This window comes from Saccostrea echinata, unplaced genomic scaffold, assembly GCF_033153115.1.
Source record: "Saccostrea echinata isolate AGI-Se365-2 ecotype Australia unplaced genomic scaffold, CSIRO_AGI_Sech_v1 ptg000054l, whole genome shotgun sequence".
Lineage (NCBI taxonomy): Eukaryota > Metazoa > Mollusca > Bivalvia > Ostreida > Ostreidae > Saccostrea > Saccostrea echinata.
Window position 1 is genome coordinate 21,740,073 of NW_026889803.1, and position 14,783 is coordinate 21,754,855.

General features: G+C 34.1%; 1 protein-coding gene across 1 annotated transcript in view; it reads left to right on the forward strand.

Annotated features, from left to right (window-relative positions):
• LOC133171934 (huntingtin-interacting protein 1-like) overlaps window positions 1-14,783 on the forward strand; it is a 126,990-nt gene that overhangs the window by 92,183 nt on the left and 20,024 nt on the right. The window contains exons 25-28 of the mRNA XM_061306727.1: window positions 193-371; window positions 5,696-5,785; window positions 6,508-6,570; window positions 10,031-10,131. Coding sequence (XP_061162711.1) covers window positions 193-371; window positions 5,696-5,785; window positions 6,508-6,570; window positions 10,031-10,131 — 433 coding nt within the window. The remainder of the gene's footprint in view (window positions 1-192; window positions 372-5,695; window positions 5,786-6,507; window positions 6,571-10,030; window positions 10,132-14,783) is intronic.

A 14,783-nucleotide genomic window follows, 5' to 3' on the forward strand; every position in this document is an offset into this window, starting at 1 on the left:
GTATTATAATACAGTATATTTGTATATTTTTAATTAACAGTCAAATTAGGGCAAAAAATGGACTACACAACTGTGCTAAAGTAGAAAGCTTTTATTTTATTCAATAAGAGGGTATTGGAAGCCGGGACCATGTATACAGCTTAACTGGAAACATCCTTAAAATATTATCAAATGAACAATTGTCAACCACAGGTGGATCTATTCAGTCAGAAGTAGAGAAATCCACAGATAAAGTAAAGCATCTGATCAAGGTAGCAGAAGACTTGGTCCCCAAGATGGTGGATGTTAAAGAGCAGGAGATAGGAGACCTTGTAGAGAATGAGATGAACTCCACCCATGTTGTTTTAGAGCAGGCAGCAAAGAAAATAGAGGTCTGCTTATATAACCTTAGAACAGATTGCATGGAAAAATACTTGTTTTTATTACATTTTCAACAGTGAAATACTGTAATTTATTTACTGAATAAAAGTGATATTTTGACACAGTGTGAAAGGATGTCAAAATGGTATTCTCACAGTGTGAGAATATCAGAAGTGCGGCAAAACTTTCGATTTTCCTTCCCTTCACAAAGAGTGTTTTTTAAAAAATCCCTGGCCTGTTAAAAGATAGAGTTAATGAGCCATCCTGACAGAGACCAATAGTTATACTGCCAAAGTTTTTCCAAATATATCATTAAAAATCCATGTTTACAACACTTTTAGTTCACCTGAGCTGAAAGCTTAAGTGAGCTTTTCTGATCACTCGTTGTCCATCGTCCGTCCGTCCGTCTGTAAACTTTTGACATTTTCAACTTCTTCTCAAGAACCACTGGGCCAATTTTAACCAAACTTGGTACAAAGTATCCTTGGGTAAAGGGGAATTTAAATTGTGAAAATAAAGGGCCAAGTCCCTGTACAAGGGGAGATAATCAAGAAAAGACAAAAATAGGATGGGTTCATTCAAAAATCTTCTCAAGAACCACTGGGCCAAAAAAGCTGAAACTTATGTGGAAGCATCCTGGGATAGTGTAAATTCTAAATTGTTAAAATCATGACCCCCGTGAGTAGGGCGGGGCCACAATAGGGAATCCAAATTTTACATTGAAATATATAGGAAAAAACTTTAAAAATCTTTTTCTCAAGAACCACTGGGCCAGAAAAGCTGAAATTTATGTGGAAGCATCCTGGGGTACAGTCCCTGAAACGTTCTACTTTCCCACTTGAACGGTGAGCAAATGGTGAACGAACGCAGAGCGAACAGTGTGAACGCTGAACGCAACTTGGTGAATGATGTGTGAACGCTGAACGGTGAGCGAACGCAGAACGTGAACGGAGCTCAAACGCGAGCGCAAAGTGAACGGTGAACGAATGGTGAACGCAAGATGAACGATTCAATGGAATGCCTCTGATCTTTTCTTTGCATTGAAACTATTCTATTGTATTCTAATGCCTGGTGCTAAAAATAAATAAGTAATAAATAAATAAACAAATCGATGAAAATTGTCCCAAGAAAGACGATACATGAACATTAAGTAAAATTATTAATTTAAGTTTCTTACAATATTTTCTGCACATATGTACGATGTTTAAATTCAACTTTTTAATAACACGACTTTTATTGCTGTAAAACATTGTACACGTAATTATTACCGAACGCTGTAGTATAAAAGAAAAAATTAATCTAGTTGTAAAATAAATATGTTTATTCTTATTTGATATATAAATCCATTACAAATAATGTGGAATTTAGAAGAGAAAACTATGGACTTATAGAATGAATTAAAACGGTTGTAACAACCATACATATATTTTTGTGCCAAGGCAATTCCTTGTAAAATAATGAGGAAAAAAAATTAAAATATTTTACAAAGGTATGTGGACGTATTGCACAAATACACTCGTATTTTAAAATTTTAATGCAATAATATATTTATGTGTCATTTTTATTTTTTATGATGATTTATTGAGCAGACTTCTACATGTATCTGTAGACATTTCCCGGCCGTGATTATACTCGGACAAGATGATACAAGAGGCATTCATATTATTTGTTGTAGATTAAATTTTCACAAATTGAAATTTAAGTTATATGTTGTCATAGTTTTTATTCAACACACAAATGAGAGAGAGAGAGTGAGTGAGAGAGAAAGATTCGGTTTTAGCCCCCCCCCCTTTTCCTCAAATGTTTGTACATGTACCTATATCAAACAAAAATTCTTAATTTTTTTCTAAATATATCAGGCAGTGAAAGTAACCAATTTTTATTAACAAATGCATTTGTTTGCCAGTCATAATCAGTTTTTATTTTCGTGCTTCAAGTTCACATGAAGTCCAGGTGCTTGACCTGTCAATCAAAATCATTCGACACTGTGAAGGTGTGATAGTCTTTTCACACCGAAGGCAAAATGATAGTATTTTCAAGAAGTTTTAACATTTTTTCTTTTCATTTCTAGCTCTGATTCCAACATTTCTAAAAAAAAAAAAAAATGAATAAAATACATTGGGAATAAACACTTGGAATGATTAAGCCACTTGAATTTGAAACATACTCCCTGCCAACTTAAAATATCACTGCAGGCACATGTATATTCTGAACTACTATTGTTTAATGACTTTGTTTAGATGCATGTTTGTTTTGAGACTGAAATTTTTGTGCTACAAAACACATTAACTTCTTTTTAAATGTTATTTAAAACATACTGGAAATACTAACTAAGTAACCGATTTGGGGGGAGGGGGGGCCTTTAATCATATCGAATGGCATGGCAAATATATAAAGTGAGGGTGAAAAATATTTTTACTGGAAAATCACCTTGGTTATATTAATGATAATCATGTTATAAAGGTATTTCTCTCTAATTAAAGACTTTATATATGTAAAGTAGAAAAAAATTCTATAATGTATTACATTTTGAACAAATATTTTGTTTAAACCACACTGTCAATTTAATTCGCTCTAAAGATATTTAATTAACTGGATATCCGCAGTACTGTTTATAATTCTCAGGACTAGTTCTAACTTATTTCTGTATTATTTGAAAAAAATGTGTTAGAAATAAATATTTTCGTATTTTTGCTGCAGTTGGTAAATTAATTGACTTGGATGATTATTTATCCATTAACGTTAGTCGTCTATAACATAACAACAAAATGTTGCAGTGCTTGAAGTACAATGTATCTGTATATTGCCCGTATTTAAATTAAAATTTTTTCTGCATCGTTCTACATAGGTAACATACTTATAACAACATTTATTTTCCAGATAAATTTAATAAATAACCTAACAGCTAAGTTGGAATAAAAAAATAAATTTTGTAGATAATTTTTTCCCATGAAATAATGATTCTTTAAACACGATATGTTAATTATTAAATTTAAAAACCTGTAAATCCTTACTAACAGAAAGATAAGTCCTTTCACTTCGGAGTTCTGAATGACAATAAAGACTGAACGATTTGTGAACACAGAACGCAAGGTGAACGCAAAGTGAACGAATGAAGAGCGAACGCTGAATGCTTTGTGAACAGTGAACGCGAGCGCACGGTGAACGCTGAACGCAAAACTGTGAATGGAGAGCGAACGGTAAACGCACGGTGAACGAACGGTGAATGCACGCTGAATGAACGGTGAACGAACGGTGAGCGAACGGAAAAATGGGAAAGTAGAACGTTTCAGGGACTGTAGTAAAGATTCTAAATTGTTCAAATCATGACCCCCGGGAGTAGGGCGGGGTCACAATAGGGAATCCAAGTTTTACATTGAAAATATGTAAGAAAAATCTTTAAAAATCTTCTTCTCAAGAACCGCTGGGCCAGAAAAGCTGAAATTTATGTGGAAGCATCCTGGGTTAGTGTAGATTCTAAAGTGTTCAAATCATGACCCCCAGGGGTAGGGCTGGGCCACAATAGGTATTACAAGGGGGGATCCGGTAAAGAACAGCATGGCCAAAGTTACTCAGGTGAGCGATGTGGCCCATGGGCCTCTTGTTCAATCTTGCAATCCCTTAGCTATGACGTCTCAACTGCTCAACTATGACATCACAGCCTATGTGTTACGAAAAGTCAGAGGCAAAGGGAAAATATAAGAAAATATTTAAAAAAAAAAAAAAGAAAAGAAAATTCAATGTTTTGTAGATGAATATGGAATTTATTTCACTTGTGAGGCAGGATTTTTTTATATTTTCACTCGTGCTTCACACTCATGAAAATATATTTACATTATTATAATACATGTATTTTGCTTATAAAGTGTGTGGAAAGCTACAGCATTCAAAACAACATGGACAGGGGTCAAATGGTTAAGGTATACGTTTTATTTTGACGTCACAAACGCTGAACGCCATGGTATTGCAACGTCATAAGCAAAAATCAAAATTCACGCTCACATTGAACAGAAGCTGATGCAATGGCTCTTCCATTAATTGTAACTTACCCGAAGGATAATACAGGGATTTTGAAATAAAAATCACATTTGCAGTCAAGGGAAGGCGTTAAAAAATGTAAATATAAGCATTGAATCATTATTTTTTGAAAGAAATAGTCACGTTACTCAATTTGTTTGCACACAACGTTGCAGTTATGAAACTATATCTTTCAAAAAATAATGACTCAATGCTTAAATAAAAAAATCCTGTCCCACTTGTGAAATAAATTCCATATTCAACTACAAAACATTGAATATCCTCTATTTATACTGTTAGATACCATTGATTTTAGTGCACAGTAACCAAATCTCTGAGAAGTTTTATCTGTTTGGTTAACTGGTTACTCTGTCGGAAAAAAATTGTGACTAACCAGTTATTTAATTATTTCATTGAAATCCCTACTACTTTTACATTTTAATGAACAACTTGTTGATGTAGGAGGATTATACAGTAAAACACCCTTATAACAAAGTGCCAGGGATGGACAATTTAACTTCATTATAAACGTAATTCATTTTATTATATAGTCTATTTATAGTCCCTATATAATCTATACAAACGCAAACGGTTCATAACACTACATATTCACCGGATTTGAAGCCGTATTCACCGGAGGGTCAGTGAGCGTGCAGCGGCATTGTGACGTCACAATCAAATCCTCAAACAACGTTGTAAACAATTGGTTGCAACGACCAGAGCCAGCTGTGTATCTGAGCAGGAAAAATGTCAGGCTAGCCTAATGCAGGATTATTTTCCAAACACTTCGATGTCTTACGCACAGCAGAAGAAAACACAGACGTTATAACTTGTAATCTGGACATTTTTTTTAATTTTTCAACGACAGAAGTTCGTAAATGAAAAGAATGTCGTCATACAGTCAGTCATGAATATCGTCATGCAGCCTTCAGTGTCTTATTTATTCAAATTCGGACTATATAATAAAACAATTATGGACTCTTTCGGTGGTGAATATGGTTTGTTATTCACCAGAAAAATATCAATATTGACCTCGGCTTCGCCTCGGTCAATATTGATATTTTTCTGGTGAATAACAAACCATATTCACCACCGAAAGAGTCCATAATTGTATAATATCCGTTAAGTTTACATTATATTTTAAAGCCATTGGGAATGAAAATCACTTTGCTATAAGTGTCAATTCATTATAAGTGTGTTTGTTATAACTGTGTTTTACTGTAACAGGTAAAGGTATAGTAAATACGTAGTTAAAGTGTTCAAATCCCAAGATGAAGGGTTACCTGTTTGGATTTGTCTTTTCTCTGACTGTTTGCAGGAGATGCTCCACCAGACAAGAAAGGACATGTCGGGTGTAGAGCTGACAGTCAATGAGAGTATTCTAGATTCCTGTACAGGACTCATGCAGGTCAGTATTAGCTGTAGTACTATTGTATAGGGTGGTTTTGTCTAGAGAGTCTCACAGATAACTTGTATATACAGTCCTGCCATACTAACCCATTGTGTTTAATAACTTCTGATCATAACTAATTTTCAATTCAATAATTAGCTCACCTGAGCCAAAGACTGTCCAGTGTCTATCTGTCATGTGTCATCTGTAAACTTTTCACATTTTTAATTTCCTCTCAAGAATCAGTCAATTTCAAGCAGACTTGCCAAAAAAGCATCCTTGGTTGAAGGGGATTTAAATTTGTTGAAATGAAGGGTCATATATTAATATATTCATCTACATGCAAAAAGAAATTAAAATCCATGACATGTAAGGTACCATCCATTTCCTAGTTTTGTGGTGGAATACTTCTAAACAAACTTAGTTTTATCTATTTCTATATTTGATCTATATGAAGTGTGAAAATGAATCAAAACTATGATGATGGACAAGGAACACAAACCTTGATTGGTATTTTTAAGGTGCTTAAAAAAAAGTGCCAGAATATGATTCCGTGCATTGTGAGATTATCATGTATGTGACCTTTTAAGCATTTCCCTTTATAGGTTTATTTATAGGTATAATCAGGTAAAAGACAAAGAATTTCAATCTGACAATGTTTTCAAACTTCCGATTTGTTTATGGAAATTTTTTTAAGTACTATGTAAATTATAAATTAACATGAAAATGACTTTTATCAGGCTATCAGAGTGCTTCTGGTTAAATCACAAGATCTGCAAAAAGAAATTGTGGCACAAGGAAGGGTAAGTAAAACTTATTATAGTTGAAGGAAAAAAGAAATAGTTCAATTTGTTGGGAAATGATATTTTTGTCATTTCAACAAAATATTATGAGGCTTTTATGATGTATGCAAAGCCATGTAAAAACAGCATTAATTTTAAAGGGTGTTAAATAATGATGGTTGGTGCACAGAAATTTTTTTGACTTTTAAAAATAGCATTGTCAATGAAGTGTTCTTTATTACCAGGCTGTACTGAAATATAATGTGACAAAATTTACCTCCATAAAAACTCTATAATCTGGATTACTCGTAAACATTCATTAATTAGACATCCTAAATGGAAAAAATATAATGTTGAATGCCAAAACACATTTAGTTAGATATTGTCAAAAATGGTGGCATCGGGCTATAATGAGGAGGACCAGATTATCAAGCAGTACTGTGTTGAGTGGGGTATGACTCCTTTTCATACAGGAAAAGAGAATGTTAAAGATCGAACGAAACAAATCATTTCCGACAAATGTTTTTATCTGGTTAAAGAGGTTCAAGGATGGCTCGACTGGTTATCTGATAGGAGAGGCATTTGGTAAACCAACAAAAATTAAGACCATCTGAAAAGTCTGTAAAGGGAGCTGGATTAACTCATCTCTTATTTGCAACTCCACCTATATCACTGAATAAAATTTAATGAGATTTTCACAGAATCTCTACTTCATAGTATCGCTGTGCACCTTATATTTTTAGGTCACCTTAATCACTCAGGTAACCTATTGCTATCCGTTTTCGTGCGTTGTGCATCGTGTGTTAACATTTGAACATTTTCAGCTTCTTCTCTGAAACCGCTGAACCAATTTCAGCCAATTTTAGGTTATGGCATTTATGGGTGAAGGGGAACAAATTTGTGAATTTCATGGTCCGTGCCCCACTGGGGCCTGAGGGGTGGGACTAAAATCATCAAAATTAGTGCTATCTTTAAAAATCTTCTTTACTCCTGGACATTAAGCATATAAACTGTTGGTATGATTGTAATAAGCATTGAGCCCTCTACCACAATTGTAAAAGTCATGGCCCCAGTGTCAAGGGTTCTGAAGTTAGGATGGGGCTCTGTTGATCATATAGTGAAAATGCATAAATTCTTTGAAAATCTTCTTCTCTCCCCCTGTATATAAAGAAGATAAACTAGGTGCATGGTTATGATGATCAATGGTGCCTCTTCCAAAATTGTGAAATTTGTGACCTCAGGGTGAGGGGTTCTGTGGGAAGGGGCTCTATTGATTATATATTGAAAGCGCATTATTTCTTTGAAAATCTTCTTTGCTCCTAGGTAATTAGCAGATATACCAAGTATATATTAGTTATGATAAGCAAGGGCACCTCCTCCAAAATTATGAATGTCTTGGCCCCTGGGACAGGGGTTCTGATATTAGGGCAGAGCTCTATTGATCATATATTGAAAATGCATAAATTCTTTAAAAATCTTCTTCTCTCCTCCTGTATTGTTATTAAGGAAGCATACTAAGTGCATGGTTATGATGAGCATTAGTTCCTCTTCCTAAATTGCAAATATCTTGGCCCCTGGGTCAGGGGCTTTGGTATTATGGTGGGGCTATATTGAATCTGTAGTGAAAATGGATTATTTCCTTGAAAATCTTCTTCTCAGTGCCTGGGCATCTAGGAGGCAAATAGAGTATATGAAGTTGTAATAAGCAAGGATTTTTTTTTTTTTACCAAATTTTGAAATTATGTACCCTTTAGTCAGTTTATTAATTTCTATGGAAAGAAGTTATTCCCCTTTGCTATTCACCTTTAATAATTAATCACTGTAAATAATGTAACTTAAAAGGTCAATTGAATAACAGAATTATACAAGAAATTTTATAATATTTAATACAGAAGTACTTTTATAGTTTTTGATGGTCAGGTAAACTTTTAAATAATAGATAAATAAAAATGGGACAAAAATACCATGTCTTTGTACCATAAATAATCTTCAAAGACTAAGAGAGACCAATGTGAGGGGGGAATGAAATGTGTTAACTAATAGTGCTCTAGAGCTATTGTTCTGTTTAGTCTGCATGAGGATAGTGACAAATGGGGGAAAGTATAGGCAAATAAATTGATCAACTTTAAGATTTTTTATTGAGTACTAAATTAATATTTTGCTGATCCCTGATCATCCTATTTCTCTTGCTTTTGAGCAACATAGCTTTATTTATCAGCTTATTTTGTTTTAATCTATGAATCATTACATTATACTCAAGTGACCATTAAGGCCCTAGGGCCTCTTGTTTCATTTTCATTGGACAGATATTGAGGGTTTTCCTTGGCAAAACATGGACACTGTCATTCTCTCTATTATATTTGGGATGCCCATCTTTTATCTGCAACTCCTCCTACACCACTGAATAAAATTAGATGAGACTTTTAAAGAATCTTTATTACATAGATTCATTGTGCACCTCCTGTTTCACAATCTGACCTGACAGATATTTGGGGTTTCTCATAGCAAATCATGGACACTGCGATTCTTTCCATAATATTGAGGGTTCCTTTTTCTTATCTGAAATTCCTTAATACTATTGAATAAAATGTAAGAAGACTTTTGTAGAATCTTTATTAGTCCCCTACCGGTGAAACCGGAGGGGACTATAGGTTTCCTCTGAGTCTGTCCGTCCGTCTGTCTGTCTGTCTGTCTGTCCATCTGTCTGTCCCTCTGTCTGTCTGTCAGTCTGTCCCACTTGGTTTTCCACACTTTTTTCTTAAACCCTTGCAGGTATTGAGCTGATTTTTGGTATCTGAGTGTATCTTGATGAGTTACAGATCAAGTTTGCATTTCGTTTCGCTTCATTGATTTTTTATGGAATTACGGCCTTTTCAATTTTTAAGGGTTTTCCGCAATTTTCTTCTAAACGCTTGTATATATTGAGCTGATTTTTAGTATGTGGTTTTACCTTGATTAGTTATAGATCAAGTTTGCATTTCGTCCCACTTCATTAATTTCTGACGGAATTATGGCATTTTCAATTCTTAATGGGAACCAGATTACACTTGCCGGTAGGGGACTAGTATTGCTAATGCAATACTCTCAGAATGCTTGTTACATATGGCCCTTGTGCACCACCTATTTTAGGTTTAGATTGCATGGACAGATACTTGAGCTTTCCTATAGCAAAACATGGACAATGCCATTCTTTCTATTATATTAGGAATATGGAATTCCTGATTAACCATATCTATCTAACAGTCCTAGCATAGGTTTTGATTATTTTCTTTGAAAAGTCTTATGATTATGATGTCCTCAAGTGGTGGAAAAGGTGTTTTTCCAGTATGTTCACACATTATTAGGTCAACTCATTTCAGGAGTCATAAACACCACAGAAATAGAAAAAAGATATCACAATGCATATGCTGCATCCTGATAATCAATTAAGCAGAAAATATCAGTTATCAGAATTCTTTATTTCCCCTTATATTTGTTGTAGGGTACATCTAGTGTAAAGGAGTTTTACAAGAAGAATCACAGGTGGACAGAGGGTTTATTGTCTGCTGCTAAAGCAGTTGGATGGGGAGCCTCATCACTGTTGTAAGTGTCAGCATCTCTACTTTATAACAAATATTGTTTTGTTTTATGAAAATTTAATGGGTTTGTACCCTGAATGGTTATAACCTCAGCCTACAAAATTAGGAACCTCTATACCAATCCCTATAAATCTTGCGCTAAAATAGATGCCACCGAAGGTGGCCGGTGTACAGTATAATACGATCATGTGAGTGATTGACAAAATTGAAAAAAAGGCCACAAATCGCAAAATTGAGCCAAAATTTGTGTTCCTTGTGAAAAATTGGGTTTTTTAAACATGGTTTTTTAAATGAGAATTAAAAGATTTCGTAAAATAACGTACTTGTTTAGTAGGAGAAACTCCATCGTGCATTGTTTAGGAATATGGTCACATGATCAATTTTTGACATCTCATTAATATTCATGACGTGCATCACTTGTGTTTTGAGGTAATGAAGAAATAGCTGATAGGACTCAAAGTGAAATGCTACTAAAATTGAGAGATTTTTGTGAGAAATGCAGGAATTTAACAAGTGGTAACTAATTACTAGTAGTTGGTTGATTGAAATTTGCATCACCATCAATTTGAAAGGAAAAATATTCTGAATATGGACATTGGAAAGTCAGGATATCGAGCTCAAGTAAACGGCAAGTCGTTTTTCTAATAACTTGCCTAAACTGAGTGCACAATATCGGGCATGTTTTGATATTAGACCAAGGCTAAATCATCCAAGTTTCAGTCACAAAACTTTCCTGTTCTTTGTAAGCAAAAATTGTATGTGATGGAAATGTGAGCATGGAGCATGGGTGCATATAAAACAGTTACAATATCCGAGATAAATATATATTTAAAACATTGCTGTGATGTTGTGTCTTTGTTCTTGCAGTCTAAAAATTTACCTGTAGCCATCTGATAATAATAATTACCAGTCCAGTAATATATCATCGGATGGCAGTGATAACAAAATCGGACAGTATTTAAAAAGCAACAGGTAGAGTGAAATCACGGTTTAATATGTCCAGAAACAAAAAAAAAAGGGAAAAACAAATTCAGGGAAAGCAAATGCAAGGAAATTAAGTTGCTAAAAAATAGCAAGTCCATGAAGAAGAAAATTGAAGTTTTAACCTTCCTCAAAAGTAACACTTTCAGTTTGTTAACCGTCCTCAAAAGTAACACTTTCAGTTTGTTTTTTGCTGAGTGTTTTCGAAATATAAATTTAAATGTAAAGAAGCGAATTTAAATCCATTTCTGATAAAGAATCTGCGAATCTCGTAATTTAACGAGAATTGTTCGCCGATGGCCACACTATTTAAAATCTGAGATTTTCATTATATAATCCAACTAAAAATTTTAGATAAGAACCCACATTTCTACTTTCCATGCATGGTGATAATATCATCCCACACTGTGTCTGTATCACATAAAAAAATTCCTTCATCACCTGACCATGCACTGTCCATAGTCCTGCTAAGCTAAACGACTGCCATTTATTGAATAAATGAATGAAACAAAAGAGTTCACTCACTGTTTTACTGTCTAAAGAAAAACCACTTTCTCTTTTCTTTTGTCTACTTATTAGATGGTTTCAGGTAGAAAATTATTGATGCCTGAACTCCTATTGTGTAATTATCGGACTTCTCTAGGTATCTTTTGGACATCTGAATGGTTTCAGGGTAACCAAAGATAATTGCATAGGGAATTAACTTAATTGACTTCAGAGACTAGATAACAATGTACTAAACATATTATATACGAGCCATCTGCTTAACTTTGAAACTTTAAGACATATTTTTTGTACTAATTGTTAAATGCTAAAATGAATGAAATAGAATGTACATATAGCATAAAATAGAAATGGAAATCATGTAATATTCATATATATAAAATTATGTAAGATCCCTAACTCTTTGGTTAGTGGCTATAGTTTGCTTAAGTTTTACATGTTTCATGCTTTACTCCTGTAAGATAATATATTGGAACGGTTTAACATTAGGCGGATTCATGCAAAAATTACATGAAATAGCCCAAAGTCAGGAAGATTTAAGAGTGGAATTATAAAACAGATCCAGTCTTAATACTCCAACCCTAATCACTTGATTGAATGCATTTTGTTGAAGCAAGGGGAAAATGGTGGTTTGTTTACATTCTGCATAGCAATGACAAGGGAAATAACCATTCATGAGCAGTCGTGTGATTCTGCAGACCACCATACTAGAAACTTTCACAAAATTACAGAATGTGGTCATGCACCCTCGTTTGTCTGTCTTTCCAAAGTATATCTAAAAAAATTGTGAATGGATTTCATTGAAAAGGTGTACTAGAGCCAGAGAGGTTAAGACAAATCAAGACTTATAATTTAAGGTCATCTGGGTCACTCAGGTGGCATTTGTCCTTGTCCAGCAATATGCTTCGATCACTTATAAACTTTTGAACATATGAGTGTTGAACCAAGTTCAACACATTTTTTACATAGCATCTATTGCTAAAGGGAAACCCAAAAATGCAAATTTCATGGTCTCTAGCTACCTTCTTGGAGCCTGAGGGGTGTTGCCAAAACCATAAAAAAAGAAAGTATTCTTCAAAATATTTTTTATGAAACCTTATATGCTGATACAAACTGAAGAGAGCTATATATTCAACTTCATCAACAATTTTTTACCTTAATTTCCTTTGACTTTGACCTAACTGCAGAGCTGTAGCTCTTTGATTGAGAAAATTTGGACAGACGATTAGGGTAGGGTGGTGTAACTTCGACCACCTGGTTATAATTTTGACCACTCATAAATACCTGAAAATATTTTGTTTATAGCATATTATTGTGTACATACATCTACTTTATGCAGAGAGAAAATGTATTTTTAATATATTGTGCTGATAATAATTTTATTTCCATGAGTGTAATTAAGATCTTTATGGAAAATTACGTCCAAGAAGAGGCTTTATCACATGAAAAATTACGAACAAGTATTTTTCAGCCACTACAGCGAATTATCACTTCAGAAAATATTTTGTATGGAAAGACCGTCAATGGATATCCCTGGCGTGACATGTATAAAATATGTTTTTGAAACTTAAGGTATGTCACTCGTCAGCTATTTAATAAAATTCAATTTCTATAACATATTTAAATTAAACAATGCAAGTTGTTCAACATTCAATGAAAAAACTGCACAAAAATTCATAAGGAAGCAAGATTTATGAGGGACTATTTCTTGTGGTGGGAGGATATTCAGAAGAAAATTCTGCAAATCTACACATTTATTAAATTCAATATCTTGGAACTTTAGCGTCACATATTTTTACTCAGAGAATATTTTCCTTTATGATATGCTAGGAATATTAAATGTAGGTCTCAATTTATATTTTTAGAACAAATTTTACACCTTCCCTCAACAAACTTCCCAGAGAAATGAAGATATATTAAAGAAGTCAAGATAAAATTTACACTGTTTTTTGGGTAAAAATTGCATATTTGGACCAATATTTCAAAATTTACATCACTGACCCCAACTTTTTCTTTCATTATTTTAAACAACTCGATACTTGTGACCAACCAACAATTAAGTCATAGAAAGTTTGATACAAGAAAATATTTTATTGCCTATTTAGATTTTTAATACCCCAAATATGTTACTTTTTTAGTGCAAAAAGGTCACAGAGTAATTTACGCGCATTAATTTGCATGATTTGTTCAATGATAAATATTATTCAAAGCATTTTACGTAAAATAAGATTATATTTATTGCCATGGTTTCATCTGATAAAATATGATAAAGGTTAAAGTAATTAACCAAAGAGTTAAAATTTAAGTGCAAAAAGGTCAACTTAATTGTACCGTAGCTCAGTTAGATGCACACTGACCCCCCATTTTCTCTGCGATTTTGAGTCATACTATGTGAGTACTTATCCAAAATATACTTTTCAAAAAATCCTTGATATAACAAATTTCACGAGTGACATACCTTAAATTCATGCCCTTTTAATTTATAGTATTTAGTTTTGACAGATTAAAATGCAAATCAGCTGAACAGGAATTGGCCGAAGCAGGGTTCGACACTTACGTTAGTCCGTTAGTCTCAGACTTATACATTTTCATTCGGACTAATAAAATCTGTGGCTAATTAGTCCGAAAACGGGCCAATAAAAATATCTGGAAAACATTTTGAATAAATTAACGATGTTCGATTCTCCAAAACTTTTACTGGAAAACCCCGCATGTATTTTTAGCTTTCTAGCTTCTTGGTGGGTAGTTAAGTTTGTTGTTGTTTGTATGTTGTTTGATGTCCCTCTCGAGAATTTTTCACTCATATGGAGACTCCACCACTTGCCGGTGGAGAGCTGCAAATTTTGTCCTATGCTCGGCACTTACGGCCATTGAGCAGTGAGGGATCTTTATCGTGCCAGCACCTACTGCGGCATGGGGCCTCGGTTTATATGGTCTCATCCGAAGGACCGGTTTCCACGTCCCACAGTGGGATTCGAACCCGTGACGTAAGGATTAACTCCTTACTTCACGACTCTAGAGCAGACGATCTAACCACTGCGCCACGCGGGCGACGGGTAGTTAAGTAATTCCGAGCCAACTTGGCGCTTTATTTTGGGACTGATTGATATGAAACTTATGCCCTGTTCACACGGAGAGTTTAATTCGAATTAAACGTAAGTAACTGCGAAT